Source organism: Vidua chalybeata, chromosome 1 (genome assembly GCF_026979565.1).
Source record: "Vidua chalybeata isolate OUT-0048 chromosome 1, bVidCha1 merged haplotype, whole genome shotgun sequence".
NCBI lineage: Eukaryota > Metazoa > Chordata > Aves > Passeriformes > Viduidae > Vidua > Vidua chalybeata.
Genome location: NC_071530.1, coordinates 139,696,282 through 139,714,509, shown reverse-complemented (window position 1 = coordinate 139,714,509; position 18,228 = coordinate 139,696,282). Strand labels below are relative to the sequence as shown.

The window sequence follows — 18,228 nt, the reverse complement described above, 5'->3', positions numbered from 1 at the left end:
CAGGGAGTGTTATATGTATGTACATACATAGTCCTGTTCCAGCTGCTTGAAATGCATAAGGCAAGCAGGAATGTGTTGATAACAATAGCAATGACTACAGAGAAATTAATCATTGGTGCAGTTAGTTGAGAAAGACATGCAAGAGCCCAGGCAAGGACCCGATGTATCTAAAGCTTAACTGAATCAGCACCATGGCCTCATCATTTCATGAATAACCTAAAAGTTACAAAAAACCTATCACTGTTCATGCTTGCCCATAGTTATCTTCCCCTTCGCCTTCACTGGCTAAAATGAGGAGGCTTAACCATCAACTGAATTCCACCCTGTGTCTCAGGAACTGCAAACCAGAGTTTGATAGCTCTTTTAGAGAAGTAGAACACTAGGCCAAAATATGTTAAGAATTGGCTTTCTGCCTTTTTTTCTCAAGACAGAGTTGTTTCCTACCACATGGTTATAGAACAGTGGTGGCATAAGTACAACTCTGCTGTCACTAACAGACACACACCAGGCTAAACTGGGTCTCACAGCTGAATGTCTCCACAATTGTACTTATGACCTATTGGCCCAGTCCTGCTACATACATGATTGAACATACATGAGACTGCCACCCTCAGGCTCTTATTTCTTGAGGGTATTGCCATAGAGTACCTAACACAAACATGGTCACAGGCTGATTTTGTGAGGCTGAAGTGTTGCATGACCCAATTAAATACTTTGTTAGTTGTTCAGACCCAAATATGAACTCTGAATTGTGTAATTATTCCTCACCACGACCACTATATTTCAGGGCACACTAACCTTAGTTACATCATCCTATCTCCCAGGCTAACTTACTCTGAAAAAAACCTCCTTTCTAATATGTACCCCACAAATTATTCATCCTTCCCTGTAGCAAGGCACTGCATGACTTTTAAGGCAGCGATTAGGATGAGCTGCATGAACACAATAAATCATCTTTTGTTTTTAGGAGTCTGCAGATCCTTCTTCCTTCCCATTGCTTTTTGCTGTTAAAGGCTGGTAGTTTAAGAAAGACAACTTTAGGAAAAATATTTTGAATCGCATAAAGTTTATTTACTTAGTAAAGTTATATTACAGTATGTACAGTTTCTATTTACATATACACCTTTCTAAGAAATGAAGCACCAAATGATACAGTTAATATTTTAGAGGAATTTACAGATATATTATTTTTGCATCCAAATAGTTATATCTACAGACACATGTGGATTAGAATCAAATTCTTATACAACACTGACTTCAGCTGGTTTTGGATTAGACTGCTAGTGAAGTTACCAAAGAGAAATTTAATTGCTGCTATCAACTTGCAGCTATCAGCTACCAACTTGCTGTGCTTCAGGATAAGAGATCTTACCCTATGTCATTCCCAGGGCTATGTGCAATCTTAATCCTCAGAGTCAGAAGGTACTTTATAAGCCACAAGAATGTAACACTTCCATCAGTAAGATTTTTACTGTCATCAAAAAACAGAGTTTCATTAAACAGAAAAAAGAACACTGCTGGAGTGTTTATATGTGGTATGGAAAGTGAAGTTAAGAGCCCGGAAGCTTATGTGATGCAGTATCATGTATTCCTCAAGGAATACATTTACTCTCAAGAAGCCCAGTCTTACATGCACTGAAACTTGCTGCATGATCCCCTTAACTCAAGGGGAAAGTCTAGCTGTTGGCTTTGTAATCTTTATGCCACCATCAAGAAAAAAAGAAGGCCCTGTCCAAGGTATAAAATTTCCTTCAAGTGAATAAAAGACATTTGGAGGGGGCAAATGGAAAATGAGGTATTTAATAAACTATGGGGGTAAAAAAAACACCTAGCTTGAAAGACCATTCTGAAAAATATTTTAAAAGTTTCATATATGCAATTGTTACATTCACCTGATTGTAGGTCAAGTTTTGTATAAACTGCTTATACTTTCTGCACTGTCTAACTCATGCTTTTCATAATTTTGCTTCACTAGACGTGGGATCTAATGGCTGGAAGAAAACAACGTTACTCTGAGGACAGTTGTTGTGACAGACACAGGTGTTGATCAACATCATTGGCTTTTTTAGGGTTTTGCCCTGGGGGCAGCGGAACTCGACCTGGATGGTTTTGGTGCTGTGTGGGGTGCAGCAGCGCCCGTCGCTGCAGAGGCCGCAGTAACGGGGTCTGTACGTCTGCACGCTCGTGCAGTTCATGTGCTCGTAGCGAACAGCTCTCACGGACTTCTTCGTCCGGATACATTTCTTCCCTTTCTAAGAGAAAGATGAAGAGACAACAGATATATCACTGCATAGGACAGACAGCATTTAACAACTGACATGCAAAGATATAGGTCTATCTATCAAATTTAAATTTGTTGTCTTTATTCATTCAACAGCAAGAAGACTCTGAAATTGCTTCAGTAGTTACCTACAGGTGACACCTGCAAGATCTGCTCTTTGACACCAGCATGTTACTGGACCAGTAATGAAAGACAAATAATTAAAATCCACTCTTTTCATCTGAGAAAAGCCCAGTCTACATTCATTAAGAAACTATACTCTACTGAAAAACTTCTCAGGCTAGTGTAGTTCCATCAGAGAATCAGCAAGTCAAATGAGCAAGTTACAGGATTAGGTTCAGGGGGAAAAAATTGGGTAAAATGAACTGAAAAAGTCATCACCCATTCCTGTGACTCAAGGCACAACCAGCTCTAGATATGTTATTTTTAACAAATGATTGACTAACTTGTCCTTGGAAGTCTTCAATGACAGCGACTCCATATCTGCCCCAGACAACCCCAAGAGTTCACTATTCTTACTGCCTAGTACATTTTCATTCATGTCTTAATTCTCAGTCTAAACTCTCAATTTGTTGTTATATCCTCCATGGACTCAAAACAGGCTGCAATATCCGAATACAGATTTGAGAACACATCTCTCTTCCCTTGCATTCAGGAGAAGTTCGGTTCTATCTGGTTTTCCCTAGATGAACATGTTTTCTAGACCTCTGATCATTCTTGTTATCTCTTCAACTCCTCCAACATGTTTCATCTCCTTTATAAAACACAGTATTTAAAACTGTAGAGACTGTTCAGCAAAGGCCTTAGAAATGCTTTCCAACACTCAAAACATTACATAAATTGATGGGCCTCTTACCTAGCTACATGTCATTCTCCCTGACAGAAACACTTGCATAATGTGTAGAAGTATAAAAGTGGTCTCTCTTAGATATATATATATATATATATATATTTTTTTTTTTTTTACATCAGAAATGTCAGTATTGGGTCTGCTTTGGGAAAAAAAAAATGTCATAAGGATTAAGATAACATTTAATTTAATCAAGCAGACATTTCACATATTTCTTTGCTGTTCCAGATGCTCAATAGACTAGAAATCTGATATATCCATTCTGTAGCACTGCATCAACTCTGATGTACAGGGTACAAGTAGTACAGTTTCATTTGTGGGAGAAGTTAGACTGTGCGAACTGTCAAGCTGCACATGCAGTACATGTGATCCATCTGGGATGACTTAAATTATCATAGAATCATAGACCAGTCTGGGTTGAAAAGGACCTTTAAAGGTTATCCCATCCAACGCCCTGCAATGGGACATCTTCCACTAGATCAGGCTGTTGAGAGCACTGTCCAGTCTGACCTTGAGCATTTTTGGGAATGTGGCACTGACCACCTCCCTGGGCAACCTGTTCCAGTGGCTCACCAACCTCATGGTACAAAATTTCTTCCTTATATCTAGTCTGAATCTACCTCTTTTTGTTTAAAACCATTAGCCCTTGTAACAGGCCCTACTAGAAGTCTGTCCCCACCTTTCTTGTAGGCCCCCTTTAAGTACTGCAAGGGGCTGTAGGGTCTCCCCAGAGCCTCCTCTCCTCCAAATTAAACAACTCCAACTCTCTCAGCTTTACCTCATAGGGGAGGTGCTCCAGTACTTGGTGGCTCTTCTCTGGATTAACTCTAGGAAGTCCATGTCTTTCCTGAGGGCCCCAGAGCTGGACACAGTGCTCTGGGGGGGTGTCACCAGAATAGAGCAGAGGGGCAGAATCACCTCCCTTGGCCTGCTGGAGGTCAGCATAAAGCTACTGAGCAAACACAGCAAGTCTAATGCTTTACCAAGACCACTCAGCTTGCTGCACTTGTGCTAAAAGGTGTATTTATGTACAGTTGCATCTGGACTGTTGCAGACTGTAATATTGCAACCTTGGAATTAGAGCTGAAGAGCTGCCGTGCCTCACTCTCTGCAGCATACCTTATCAGATGACTCTTCATTTTCACAAGGTCTTATCATGCAAAGCCGTGTCTGTTTCACCATTTCACACTGTTGATTCCTGTTTGTAACACGGGTGGAAAAGCCCATTCCACAGCTCGTGGAACAAGCACTCCATTCTGTTGTCTGCTCAATACAATTGGCACTTGAATCTGACACAGTCCCGAGTGTGGCCTCTTGCCTGTAGGCTGGAAACAAAACCCCACAGAACTTAATTACAAGAAAAACTCACATGAAACCTCAATATCTATTTGAGCTCTATCAAATCTGGGAAGGAACGTGTGAGACAAAACAAGGTTCAAAATCCATGCTTTTGACAGGATTTAGAAATTTGAAAAGCTGTCTTTTTAGGAATCCTGAGTAGCAACTTCCTACATCTAAAAAAAAAGCCCCAAAGCAGAAAGATGCCTATCAGTGTAATCAGCAAAGCATTTAGATTCTGTTCACTCAAGTGTACAGCTGGAAGAATTACTGCTGACTTTAAATCAGTTTAGAACCGTAACAGATTTTTATTCTTCACTCTTTCTAATGGAAATATGTCACAAATCAGTTCTAAAGCTATGTCATAAAAATATTTATATTATGTATGACTTGAGAGAGGCTGAATTTTTTATCTAAACTAATAAACGGAATGGAATTAAAGTCCTTTTACTCCTGAGAGTCATAAAGTCACGCCATCTTGTCAATTATTGACAGCCTACAGCCAGGGTGATGGTGGGGAGGCAGGAGAGAAGCCATTTCCAGGAGCTATCACAGGTACTTGGCCACATCTGACCATTACCCTGCCCTCCTGGCAGTGTAAAGCTGCACTGTGCAAATATTGCTGAGGCACAGTTTGGTTCACTGATTAGCACAGGAGCAAACAGGAGGAGACAATACAACTGAGCCCTCAGTCACAGCTCTTGCTGTTAAGCTCCTCTACAACGGCCTTCCTGCCTTTTGAATGGCAAAGATCCAAAAAAGGTGGCCTCCCAAGAGGGATGGCCATTGCCAAAAGAATGCAGACAATTCATCTGTAGGCATCTTATGGATTAGCCTGTCACCATCAGACAAATCAAAGAAAAGGAAAGGTAATAGAAAAGTGACAAACCTCTTGTTTATACCTTATGTGTTTTACAACTAACACTTCATAGCACACTGAAAAGCTACTCCAGCTTTTCTTCCTCAATCCTTTCTCACTTGTTTTTAAAATGGATTAGCTGAGTTTTGGCATAACTAACTGCCCAAGATCACAAAGAGCAGTGACTGGAAGAGAATGCAGTGCCCTCCACTCTCAGAAGAAAGTTACGAAAATTCATGTTGAACTAAAAGTATAATTTAAAGGGGATGGAGACATAATTCAGTACAAAAAATGAAAATAGGGAAAAACTGAAAAAGGGGAAAATATTATCTAGCTTTTTTTAAAAGCCTGAGTTCTGCACTTTGGAATGGGTTGAGTTTTCTTATAAATACATTCATTGTGTTCTCTGCCTCTACAAGTACTCTGTAATGTACTTTTTTAATGTAACTTTTTAATGCCATCAATAAACATGAGCACTTTATCACAGACAGGCTGGAATTCACTGGCATTTTAGCTACCATGCTGACCACTTGTAAGAGCTGCAGAATTCAGTGGGGAAAAAGTCTCTTGTAGACTAAACTGTTATAATAGTATATATGTTGTAACATATTCTTGCAGAGCAACTAGCAAGACTGCAGCTTTTTTTTTTTTTTTTTTTCCCTTGGTGTGGGAATGTTTGGAGGATTAGGACCTTGTCCTTGTTTTCTTCTGGTCACAGAACCAATGTGTACCAGATAAACAGAAATTTAAAAATTGGGAACTACATTAATTAACTTTTAAAACTGCAACACATATTCATCCTCTGAATCTTTCTTCTACCTGATGAGCTCTGCCTTTATTCATAACTACTAGTACAGTATGTCACTCTATGTCAGAAAAAGACCTGACCATACAAGCAGTATGCCTTAGATCTGGCAATCCTGTGGATATTTCCACGATGATATCACCTCCTGCTCACAATGACTACCATAAGTAATTTTAGTTTCCTTACCAGCCATAGCAAACCCTCCCAAAATCACTTCATCTTCAGGGTCGCAGACCCACTTCTCACAGCACTCTCCAGGGACTTCGACTTTTCTGGGGAAGGGGCAGTCGGGGCCGGGGAGCAGCAGGTCCAGGTTGCAGCGGGGCAGGCAGCCGATCTGGCCATCGCGGCAGGTGCACTGGTACTTGCAGCTGGGCTGGAACGTCTCCCCATTGCGATAAATCATCCCATCAAACACGCAGTTGTCTCCCTCCAGCACTAGTGGGAAAAGGGGAGACATTTCGCAGAGGCAGAGGGCACTCGGACAGTCCCCGGCCCTCCCAGCCCCTCGGCGGCCGCACCGGCACCTCCCGCAGCATCGGGGGCAGCGCCGGTGGTGCTGAGGATCGGCCCCTTCGCCGGAGGGCAGGCGGGAGAACCGCGGGGTAGCGACACGCGCGGCGGACCCCGCGGCGGCCGCGGCCCCGGGAGGGTGTCCCCGCCGCCCCGCGAGGGCCGCCGCATGCGGGGACGTCCCGCCGCCGCCACCTACCCATGCAGATGCCGGCGGCCGCGCCGTCCTCGGGGCCGCGGTCGCAGTAGAGGCCGCTGCTCTCGTCGCAGGGCAGCAGCGCGGAGCAGCGCTCGCCGCGCTGCCGGGCGCACACCAGGCAGCAGGAGCAGCCGTCCAGCACGGCGGGCACGCCCGGGGCGCAGCGCGGCGGCTCGGCCGGGCAGCGCCCGCCGCACGAACGGGGACACGCCGGCTCCCGGCCGCTCACCTGCGGGGACAGAGCGGCCCCGGGGGCCGGGTCACGGGGCCGGACCGGCCGCCCGTTCCCCCCGGCCGCCTGCCCCGACGGGCGCCCCGCACTTGCCTCGCACGGCCGGAGGAGCAGCAGCAGCAGCAGCAGGGAGGGCAGGTGCTGCCCGCCGCCCGTCGCCATGGTCCCGGCCGCCGCCTGCCCGCCGCCCACTCGGCTCTGCCGGCAGAGCCATTGCAGCCGCTTTTATAGAGGCGGTCGGGGACCCCCCTCCGCCACCACCCCCGCACGGCGGGCACCGCGGGCCGGAGGCGGAGAGCTGGAGCGGGAGAACTGGAGCCCGGCCGGGCCCTCCGCTCCCCCCGCCCCCTCCGCCACCTGCCCCGGCGGCGCCGAGCCGCTGCCCTGCCCGGCGCCGGGCGCGACCCCTCTGCCGGCGGCGGTGCACGGAGCGGGGACCGGAGCCCCGGGGGCAGAGCCGGCCCCTGCCCGGGGGTACGGCTGGCCCAGTGCTACCCAGTGCCCTCGAGGGGGCTGCCGCCCTTAGGCGGTCCCTAGGGCCCTTTCCCGTCCCGTGTGCCCGCAGCGTCCACCCCCGGGCCGCACGCCGAGGGGGCTCGGTGCTGCCTCGCAGCTCTGCGCGGCTGCTCCGCGCTCTCGGGCACCGCCAGCGTGGCTGGGCAGTGCTTGGCGCTGGAGACCAGCCACCCCAAAGCCAAACGCCTCTCGGGGCTACACTGCTCCTGGCCCCGGCGTTGAAGTGTTTTGAGCTTGGTGGGCACTGAACTCTTCACTTTCAAGTCATGGGCACTGTTCTTTACTAGAGAGGTGCAGGTGTATCAGCTGATGAGAGACAGATGTTGCATAGGGAGTCCTCCCTGCTCTGTGCAACTCAATGCGTTGGAGTGGTCACAGACTATTCAGTTCCTACATGGTGTGTGCAACCGCAGGGGATACAGAGCCAACAGGCCTGGCCTCAGGAATGCTTTGTAGAAGTAACTCCAGTGCTCTGTGCTGTTATTTTAGCATGTGCAGGACAGATTTAAGGCCAAGTGTAAGCGAGACTAAATCTGTTAACGGGTTTTACTCAGCAGGAATTGCCTTCTGCCTAAGGCAGGCCTTCTTGGGTCTATACAGATATCCTATACAGATATTCTTTATCTTTAGTTGTCTGAGATAGATAATATACACTGGATTCTGTTATGGCTTGTTAAAGAGAAAATATTTAAAAAGTAAACAAAACTTGTTGACATACTAGTGAAAACAAGATGTCTTTTAAGTTTAAGACATGACTGACACAAGTATTACTCATGAATTCACAAGGCTACTGTAGCTCTATACCAAAGCAAAACACAACACCAGAAATGGCAAGACAGAAGTTGGTTTGGACAAAAGTGACCATTGCTTTCTTGATGCTGAGTGGCAACAGCAGGGTTTCTGGAAAAGCCTGGCGTTCTGGGGAAAGATTTCGCTGGTGCAGGAACATGTAATCTCTGGCCCTTCATTTTCTCAGGCACAAACAGCATGACCAGCCAAGGGGAAAATTGGATTGTTCAAACATTATTAGCAGCTTTGGTATGAGTTTGAGGTTATTTAAGTCATCCACTGCCTAACAGGTCATTTTGCCTTCCTTGTCTCATTTTTTTCTCCCTTGATTCTTTTCTTCATCTCTGACTTAGGCAATCAGTGCAGTGACTTTTTACAGCACCTTGCTTGTGAACAGAATAACCAGTGCTCTTGGCCAGGCACGAAGATTTGCTGAAAAGAAGCAAGGCTGTTTCTGTAGTTTTCTCAGAAGCAAGCCTGTAAGACAGAGGGCACATGCAAGACTTGTTTTTGCCCATCTCACTGTTTATGAGTCTGCAGAGGTTTTCAGTGCTGGTAATCATTCACAGTCACTGAAAGTTTCCTTACCTTTCAGTGAGATTACTTCACACCACTCTTAAATATCTTCTGGTGTCTATAAAAACGTTTCACCACATAAAACTGCAGAAAAAGTCAAAGAAATGAAAAAAGTATTTGCCAGCATACTTGATTTGGAAAAAAAAAAACACCTCTTTTACATGTGTTTAATAGATTTATTAAAGCTGTACTTATTTATGAACACTCAATTTGTTTATGAAATGCCAGTTATGAAAATGAGATTATGCTACATTTTAGTACAATAGGACCAAATATCTTTTCCTGGATGTTTCAGTTCCTCCATGCATAATTTCTAGTCCGTTGAACTACCAGTTCTCAGATGCTGGTTTATTTTCCTAACTGTGAATCTTTTTGTTTATACTTCTCTTGAAACTTTTTAAAGTGTGCCATACATTTCTTATCATATGAAAGCAGCCTTTGTTACTTCTCACAGAGTAAAAATAATGATCAGTGGAGGGGTTTCATGCTGGCTCAGCTGGCAATGAATAGCATTTATTCATGATACAAAATTAGTAAGTACAAATAAATATTTTAGTTTCTCTGTGTTTGCTTTTTTAAAAGAACTGTACTTAAGTGAGTTAATATTTGGGTTGCCACCTTGGCTGCAGCTGTTGCAAAGAGTAATCCCTCCTAAGATGTAAAGAAATTAACCTCTGTTCTTTGCTCTGCAGGGAAACACAGTTGGAGAACACTGTTGAGAGGTGTAAGTTCAGGAACAGAGCCCAGCAGCAGAATTTCAGGATTAAGAATATATTTAAAGGTTTTTCTGCACTAGCAAAATGCTGGAAAAAGCTGTATCTAAAAGAGTGGAAACAGAGTTACAAATCAAACTTGTTCAATTATTAGAGGGCTTCTCATATAACTGTCCATAGGTGTCAGGATATATATCAAGCATTACAAAAATTCAAGCATTCATAGTGCTATCCCTCTTTTTAAAGCCAGCTGCCTGTGAAAGTGACTGCTTCACAACATGTAGATCCACAAAATTATCTTCCATTCTTTGTGTATGGCAAGCAATGCTATTTTTAGAGTACAATTGTCATAAACATCATGTCCTTCCCTTTCTCCTTCTGCTCTTTTGTCCTACCATGTTTTATTGATACAAATATAAGGTGGATAATTCAGCACTTGTCCTGCACTGTTTAATAAATAATGTCCTTTCTAGTAGTCTACCTCATAAATGGCAGTATTTTTCTAGAAAATATTACAGGTCTTGGTTTTTAGCTATCCCTTTCCAGCCACAGCTGACAGCTGCAAATTCCTAACATCTGTTGGCATTACTGATAACACACACGAGCTACATGCGGATATGTCCTTGTTACTGAGAAAGGGAGTTTTATCACTCTGTGGGTGTGACTAAGTTGTTTATTCCGCAGCACCCCGCAGTCAGGGTGGGGGTGTGGTTTTGGCAGGAGAAGCCAAGGACGAGAACGGGAAGTGTCCACCTGGCCTGCCCCTCCAGCGGGAAGGTGTCGGGGTCAGCCCCTCTCCCACCACCGCCGCTCCTTGTTCCGCTCCTTGGGGCTGCGGCTCCAGCTCCTGGTGCTGAAGGACAGCAGCGATGGGCCCGGGACACGGCTCCGAGGAAAGCAGAGCCAAGCGACTGGTGATCCTGTCGTGTGTGCTGTGACAGGGACAGCAAAGGAACTGCCGGCGCTGGGATCAATATGGGCATGGATGTTCTTGCTGAATAAACCAGGCCGGTGAATTTTCCCTGTAGTGCATGCACTGGACCCAGTGTCTTCCCTCTCCAAAAGACATCCTGCTTCACCTGAGAGCCAGATATTCCAGGAAAGCAACTGGTTTATTCAGTGATTACCTCTGCTAACCCTGACATTATTTAAAGCAGGATTTAAGTTCTAATTATTTATAATGTCATTATCAGAATTATTTCCACAGACTTAGTCATGGTTGTGCTTTTGAGATGAGATAAAAAAATGTATTATCCTTTTGCCAATGGAAGAATTTTACTAGTTTTTATTTTTTACAGTATTTTTTGTGGAGGTCTACAATTCCACTGAAGTTATACTATGATACTGTGAGTTTTGCGATAGTAAGAGTTGTGCAAATGACAGTGACTTGGATTTTACTTTTTTGAGATATGCCTTCTGTGTCATCCATAAAAGAAAGAATGGCTTTAGCAAATAAGCAATTTGAGGGAAAATGTTGAAAGTAAAATACTTTAGAGCATTATTTTAAAATCTCTTACATTATTTTAAAATATATTAAAATATTTATGGAATGAAATAACATTAAAAATCATAACATTGTTTTGAAAATGTCAGAATTACTTATGTAGGGATGGGGAGTTGCATCACTGAGTCAGACAGTTCTATGTGCTCAAAAGAAATTCAGTAGAAAAGTTCCAGTTTCTTCTTAAATGCATGTTCCACCAAAAAAGTTTCTTTCCTCCACACCTATTTCAGTCATAAAGCCTGCTGGGAATACTTAGAGCACAATCCCCAGGTGAAGTTCTTACACATGGCTTTGTTATGGCTTTGTTATTTTGGGGAATATAGGAGGAGACGTAGATGTTTTAAAAATATATTATTATTTGTTCATTTATAATTGGTCCTAAAGTCAAAATGCTATGGTGCATGGCAAGAGTTTTCCCCCTTTTTAGTCAGAAGATGGCAGGTGCTGTGATTTTGTGCAGGCTGAGATTTTTAGAAGAGAGACAAGAAGCGGAAACATGGTATCTGTCCTATTAGAGATAGCACAAATAGTGAGAACAGTAGGGTAGGGATGGCTCATGTCCCCAGTGGTTAGAGCTGTCCTTCTTTAGAGCAGATACTCTGTACACACTAACTAGTTTTTTATTTTTATGCCTCTGGAATTCTCTGTCCCCTTATGGCCATAAACCATTATTATTTGTGTAAGAATGAGATGACTGAACAAAGTGCTTGAAGTCACTTAAGTGCTATGCTACAGCTCTCCAAAATGGTGTTTCTATACAAGGAACCTGAGGGTAGGTGCTGCTTTGGTATGAATGCCTGCTCCTGTTCAGCATGGCAGTAGGTGTATATATTCAGGAACAGGTACTCCTTTTCTGTAGTGACAGTTTCTACTCTGTTGGGAACCAAAGGGATGACATTTGTGCCAGAAAAAGGTCATTAATAGTTGTTTGCAAAAGAAATTAAATAGTCTTTATATTTATTTTGATTTTAAAATTTATTAACCCTAAATATATAATTATGTTTTGATCTGAAATTACCAGATTAACATTACTGAGGATTTAAAATGGGCCCATTTTACCACTTGAGATCATAATGGATAAACAGAATCAGGGAAGTTTTCCTTTCTTTATTCACTGAGTGAAACCAATTTCAGAGGACCAACAAGGTCCTTGAGGAATATGTCACCTATTTTCTCCTTCAAGAGCTTCAATAAGAGACACATGTGGAACATGTGGGGTTTCCTGGATGAAACACCTGTTAAAGAGTTCCCTCACAGACTGCTTTTGAGAATAAGACTTATCTGTGTGAGCACAGGCAGGAAAAAATGCTGACAGACTGAAGAACCTAATGGTACTAAAATGGGTGTTCTGGAATCAGAAAATTAGTTCAGCTGAGTGGGATTTCCCTTTCTTTTTTTCCTTCACTAAAGAACAGCTGTTTTCCAGAGCCTGTGTGACATAAAAGGATATGGCTGATGAGATCCTAATTCAGCTAATTGAGAGTTCCAAACATTTTCAAGTAAGTATTTTTACCAAATTTAGGGCTAGTCTTTGTGCCTATTTCCCATATCCTCACTGGTCTCTGCCAAGTGCTGAATAATCTGACCATAAATACTGAGAACATATTTTATAGTTTTCATTTCATTTTCCAGTATGCTTTAGTCATTTTTTTTTTTTTTGTCAAAACTGAATAAAAAAGAACTTGTCCTGGGAATGAGCTGCTCCAGAGGCTTTTGAACTAGGAGAGCTCTGAATTAGAAACTCTAAACTTCTGAGAATGCAAGGTGAGGGAAACAAATGAGATACAAATAAACTGGACCCTCTTAGATTGAGCAGTTTTTATAGTCTCTGTTGTTCCTTTGCACTGTGGGTATAAAGTCAGTCTCAGAAGTAATTCCTATAATTTCAGTTTTTAAGGTTAAAACGAGCTTCTGGTCATAGATCAAGTGAGTAGCCAGAAAAGACAGAGAAATGTAAGAGCAATTCATTCCCTACAGAGGCAGCTGCACACTGAGGGACCTGGAGGGTGCATGGCAGCCCCCCTGTCTCGGACTGAGAAGGGCAGGAACACTGAGTATACACACAGAGGGTTGCATCAGGGACATGCCTGGCAGAAGGTGTTCCTTCTTTTAGCTGGAATAATTTTGAAGACTATACATTTCAGTTCAGATATATGATTTTGAGGATCTATCATTTTTCTCAGTCAGTAACACATTTGCATTTTCTCCATTATCAGTTCTGAGTCCCTGCATTGCTCATTTTGGGCTGGCAAGCTAGATGCCCTTCCAGGGAACTGTTCTCTTCCATAGTTCCTGGACAAGTTGTCTGATCTTCCCAAAATCTCCTTGATGTTTTTGCAACTTAGGGCTTAAAAATACTCGTAGGGAAATACTGCAATGTTGGCCCTGTGATAGCCAAGCCTTCATTGCTGGCACTCCAAAGAGGTTTTTTTCTCCTTCAGACAGCCATGTGATACCAGCACAGCATAATATCTAACTGCACACACCGAGTCTTGCCAAAGGAAACACTGCATTGGGCTTCACCCACAGGAGCCACAGAGTCCAAGCACTTTATCAGCCATCCAGCAAAGAAATCGAAGACATGAGAGATGGAAGGAATGATTGGTCATTTAATCTCTTTTCTGTTTTTGCTGGTCTGGTTGCCAGGGAGATACTGTATTAAAAGGAGTGGTCCACATATTAGCTTCACTTCATCGTGAAAACAGCACTTTAAAAAATAAAGTTTAAAAATGCTTGTGTACTGAAAATATTTTTGTGTCATTCTTTAGCCAAGCTCAAATAATTTAATACTTTCAATATTCCTTGTAAATTACCTTCAGGCCTTTTTCTGTGTTTCTCTAATTCTATCCAGGTTTTCCTTCTGATATCCCTATAGGAGAAAAAGCCTATTTAGATCAGCATACCATTTTTTCTAAATCAAATTCAGGGACTTGTTTATGGAGAGTGCTTTAACACAGTTCATGCCCTCTTCCCTTGTTTCTGTTTTGGTCCTTTTAAAAGGCTTCCAGGGCAGACTCCCTCTGTTTTCTCTTTTGTGGAAATGGAACATGAATATGCATTCTACTAACTTTTTTTTCCCCCTCTTGTACTTTTTCTTTGATAACATATGATACATGTACTTCTAAGTTGAAAATAAACTCAGTGCAGCTATTCACTGAAGTTAGCACGGCAGTTGCTTGCTCTGCGAAACTTACCAGGAATGGAAAGAAGGTAGAGAAAGAAATCTGTGGGTAAAATTCGAGATGAGTTTTTAGCCTTCTTTCAAAGGATTTAGGAATGCAGGATGTCCTGGAATAAAAATGGTGCTGCCCCATTGGAAAGGAAAACAATTCCTGGGCAGGGCTCAACCTGACTGTGTGTACCATACACCACTGCAGCTCATTCAGCCGGGGAGCAGATGCAAAGCGGATGGCGTGGCTACCAGGGGAAAAATTCAACCCAGCTGCTTGTTTTATTTTATTAGTTCAGTTGTGGAGGTGGTGTGACAAGAAACTCCAGGGCAATGTTTCTAACCTCAAATTGCTGCTTCTCACAAAGCTGGAGAGAGTACTGGAGGAATTTACCAAGGTGGAAGGACTGGAGAGGTGGTAGCCCCCTGATCTGGTGCATAATGCTGGGTCTGTGAAATTAAACTACTTCTCCTAGCCTTGAAAGAAATCGATATCCCAACAGACTGACAATCTCACTTGGAACAGCACAACCTCAACATTTTTGCAGAGGAACATGCAGAAAGATTCTTCTGAATTTAGGCATCATCCCATTTGTTTAATGAGTTAGTTAGCACAAAGCTATAAATTAAAGCAAATACTAAGCAAATATGAATGTTAAGTTTTCTAGATTATTAGTGGACATAAACTTTGTAATGTGCAGGAAGTGTGATCAGCCATTATCTTCTGAGTCCACACAGCTGAGGAAGAAGATTGAAAAGTATTCCGGACTGTAAATGACTTCATTACTGACGTTAACATTACCTCCTGCTTCTGGAGCACCTGCATTAGTATTCATATACATCTGTACTCATAGGCATTTTCAATATAATTGTATCCTTCTGTCACATTGTAGAGGTGTCTTGACTAGTCCTGCAAAATACAAAAATCTAAAACTTCTGTGGTGATGTGTGAACAATGCTTCAAAACCTGCACAACAGGGGTCTCACTGTGAATTTCAGTGACTGGCTGTTTAGTGCCTAGATTGTCATGAAATCTAATATGAAAGCCAAAGAAAGGAGGAAATTTCCAAATAAAAATTAGCAAGATAGTAATTTGATGTCTTCATACATCTCTAATAGGCAGGATTGGGTTGAAGATCTTAGATCCATGACAAGTACTGTGCTGGACATCCTGTGGCAGTTTTGTTGGAAGAAATTAGGAATTCTGAAGTGTAGATGGGGGTCATAAAATCTAACAATGGAAAATCATACCCTATATATCAAATCAGATTGTCAGGGACTGCTTTCCTGACCACTGCACTGCCACAATGAAATAGTGATCCATTACTCGATCCATAGGGATTTAGCCATCCCCCTGAATGTAGATTTCTTTTGGAGAAGTGTGGAACTTCAGATCCACTAATGGATGATGTGGAGCAACTGCAGTTCCTACTGCTGGGTGCTTCTGTACTGTAGCACCAGCATGCTGTGCAGGCTGCTGACCAGGAGTTAAGGAAGCTGTGCCTGGTGAGGAAGACTGAAACTTTTGGTCAACAAATGGCCATTCACTGGCTTGCTTAATGAAAGGGAAAGCACTTTCTCTCAGGCTGCTTTCCCTCTGTTCCACAGTCTTATAAAAAAAAGGTGGATAGTAAAGCAAAGCAGAGCTATGCTCTGATCTCTTTCTTTTTGTCTGATTGCTCTGCTCCTGAACCTCTGCAGAGGCTCATACAGGTGTTAACAGGGCTGGCAAAGGCTTGTTGGTGTGTCCTGCCTACTGACACCCATTCATCCTTCAGTACCAGTGCCAGGCAATTAGAAATGGCTGTAAAGTTCTTTTAGTTCATCAAAAATTTCCAGAAATATTTCCTTCAGTGTAGTTTTTCAGTTGAAATGTGGTGCAGACAGAGGGTAGGTATGTGAAATCCATGGCTACAGGAGTATGTTTTAAAGTCTCCAGGCCACAAGTTTGTTCCTCTTGCCAAGAAGAGAGGAAAAATTTATAAACTGGAAAAAGAAATGAAAGGAGGTCATGAAGAAACCAGAAAAAAAGGAAAAGAAAAGCTAGATAAATACAAGCAGAAAAGAGACATGTATTTTATTAATAATACAACTTTTTAATTAGTTGCTATGGAATTCTAACCCTATCTCCAAAAACAGCGATGATGAAACTGGAGATTAATGCAGGGATCTTAATAAGTTCAATAAAGCTGATTTTAAACCTTAGTCCTTAGCATAAGTAATTCAGTGATATGATATATATCATAATTATTAACTAATAATTATATTTTTTGTAAGAAATAATATTGTAACTTCCTAGAACACTATGTGGTAGGCACAATACAGATACAGAAAAAGATACAATCCCTCATCCTGATAGTTTTGACCTAAATAAAATTAAGAAGCTTATTTAGTCGTATTAGCGGAAGATGAAACCAGAAGTTGATAATGCTAAATACTTTTGGCAAGGCATTTTTAAACTGTTTTGTTCCTCACTCTGGGTTTCACAGCATAAGATTAAAAAATGTGTTTAGTTCATCGTCCAAATACTGTTCATCCAAACATTGCCTCAGCAATATCACCTTCTTATAAACAAATGTGTGTTCTTTGTTGAGTAGATGGTCTATTTTCTTTTCTTCTTTTTGATATGCCCTCTTCCCTGCATAACATGTTTTCCTGCTTTTTTACTCTGATTCCATTTTTATGAATTAAAATGTTTTCATTTGAGTAATTTAATTACATCTCCTGTTAGCATAATTCAGGACATGTAACATACATGTAAGAGTGACAATTTTAAATGCAAAATCTAATTAAACCTACAAAACCTTTCTTGTGAACAGAAGAAACAGGTAGCATTATAAAAACATCCAAATTGGTCAAAAATGGTTGACTAAACTCTAAAACATCTACTGCAGGGGTAGCATTAATTCCAATAAATAAGTGGAAAGGTGCTAGGTTGTTTAAAAATTGGTAGCCTCAATTATGTAAATTTTACAATTAAAAACTGACAAGCAAATTAATAACTAAAATGGCTTCTTTAGTAAATAAAGATTCTATTGGTAAATGGATAACTTGTAAAAAAGGCTTAAATGGAGCAACAGTTTGTACAGAAAATGTGCAGTCAATTTTATGACTTTATGATTTTAATGCTTGAGACAAAAATATACACATTAACTTTTTATATATGATTAGCAGATGTAAATCAAAACTAAATGTTGGTTGTTTGGTCGTCTTAGTTGATAATAATAATAATTACATGAAAATATATTATTTTATGAAATAGAAAAATCTTCAGTTCATCATCCATGGAACAAGTCATGATATCACAGCTACTGTGACAATAAATGGTGTCATGAGCAGCAGTGGCAGAGCAGGGATCAGTGGAGCAGGAGGCAGCTGACAGCTGAGCACGCAGGCTGAGCAGCAGTGGAGGTTCTGTGCTCCTTTGATACAGTGATTTTTCAGGAACATTCCAATTATGACTTATAATTAAGAAAGGTGAAGAAGCTCATTTCATGGGTTCTCTGCGTACTCCTTTTATTAAAATCTTTAGAAACAAGGTATCAAAACATTTATGAATGTTGTAAATATGAATGGAGAAACAAACCACCAATCATTAAGGAGTCTGTCTAGCAGAAGGAATGAAAAGCAGCTTCCCTGAGAGGTTAAGAAGATATGTAAGTGTTCAGCTGTGTATTTTCATAGTGAGTAAGCTCAATGCCATTTCATCCAGATGTTTCTGTACTGTGGTCTGGGTGAAAAGTTGACTAGGTTCAGGTTCATAGGCTTCAAAGATCCGCAGCTTAATTGAGCAACCCACTAGCAGGAGTGTTAATCTGCAATAACACCTCTTGATCAATTTAGGGAGATTTTTCTTACTGTCAGATTTTGCCAATTATAGCCCT

At 42.0% G+C, this 18,228-nt stretch overlaps 1 protein-coding gene across 1 annotated transcript; it reads right to left on the bottom strand.

Moving 5' to 3' along the window:
• Nucleotides 1-1,063: 1,063 nt before the first annotated feature.
• Nucleotides 1,064-7,239, bottom strand: CCN3 (cellular communication network factor 3). Its single transcript, XM_053948861.1, has 5 exons — nt 7,171-7,239; nt 6,846-7,074; nt 6,320-6,571; nt 4,251-4,456; nt 1,064-2,252 (listed from the first exon to the last, which is right to left on the bottom strand). Exons 1-5 carry the CDS (start codon nt 7,237-7,239, stop codon nt 1,956-1,958), a joined length of 1,053 nt encoding a protein of 350 aa, XP_053804836.1. The 3' UTR covers nt 1,064-1,955.
• Between the last annotated feature and the right edge of the window lie 10,989 nt (nt 7,240-18,228).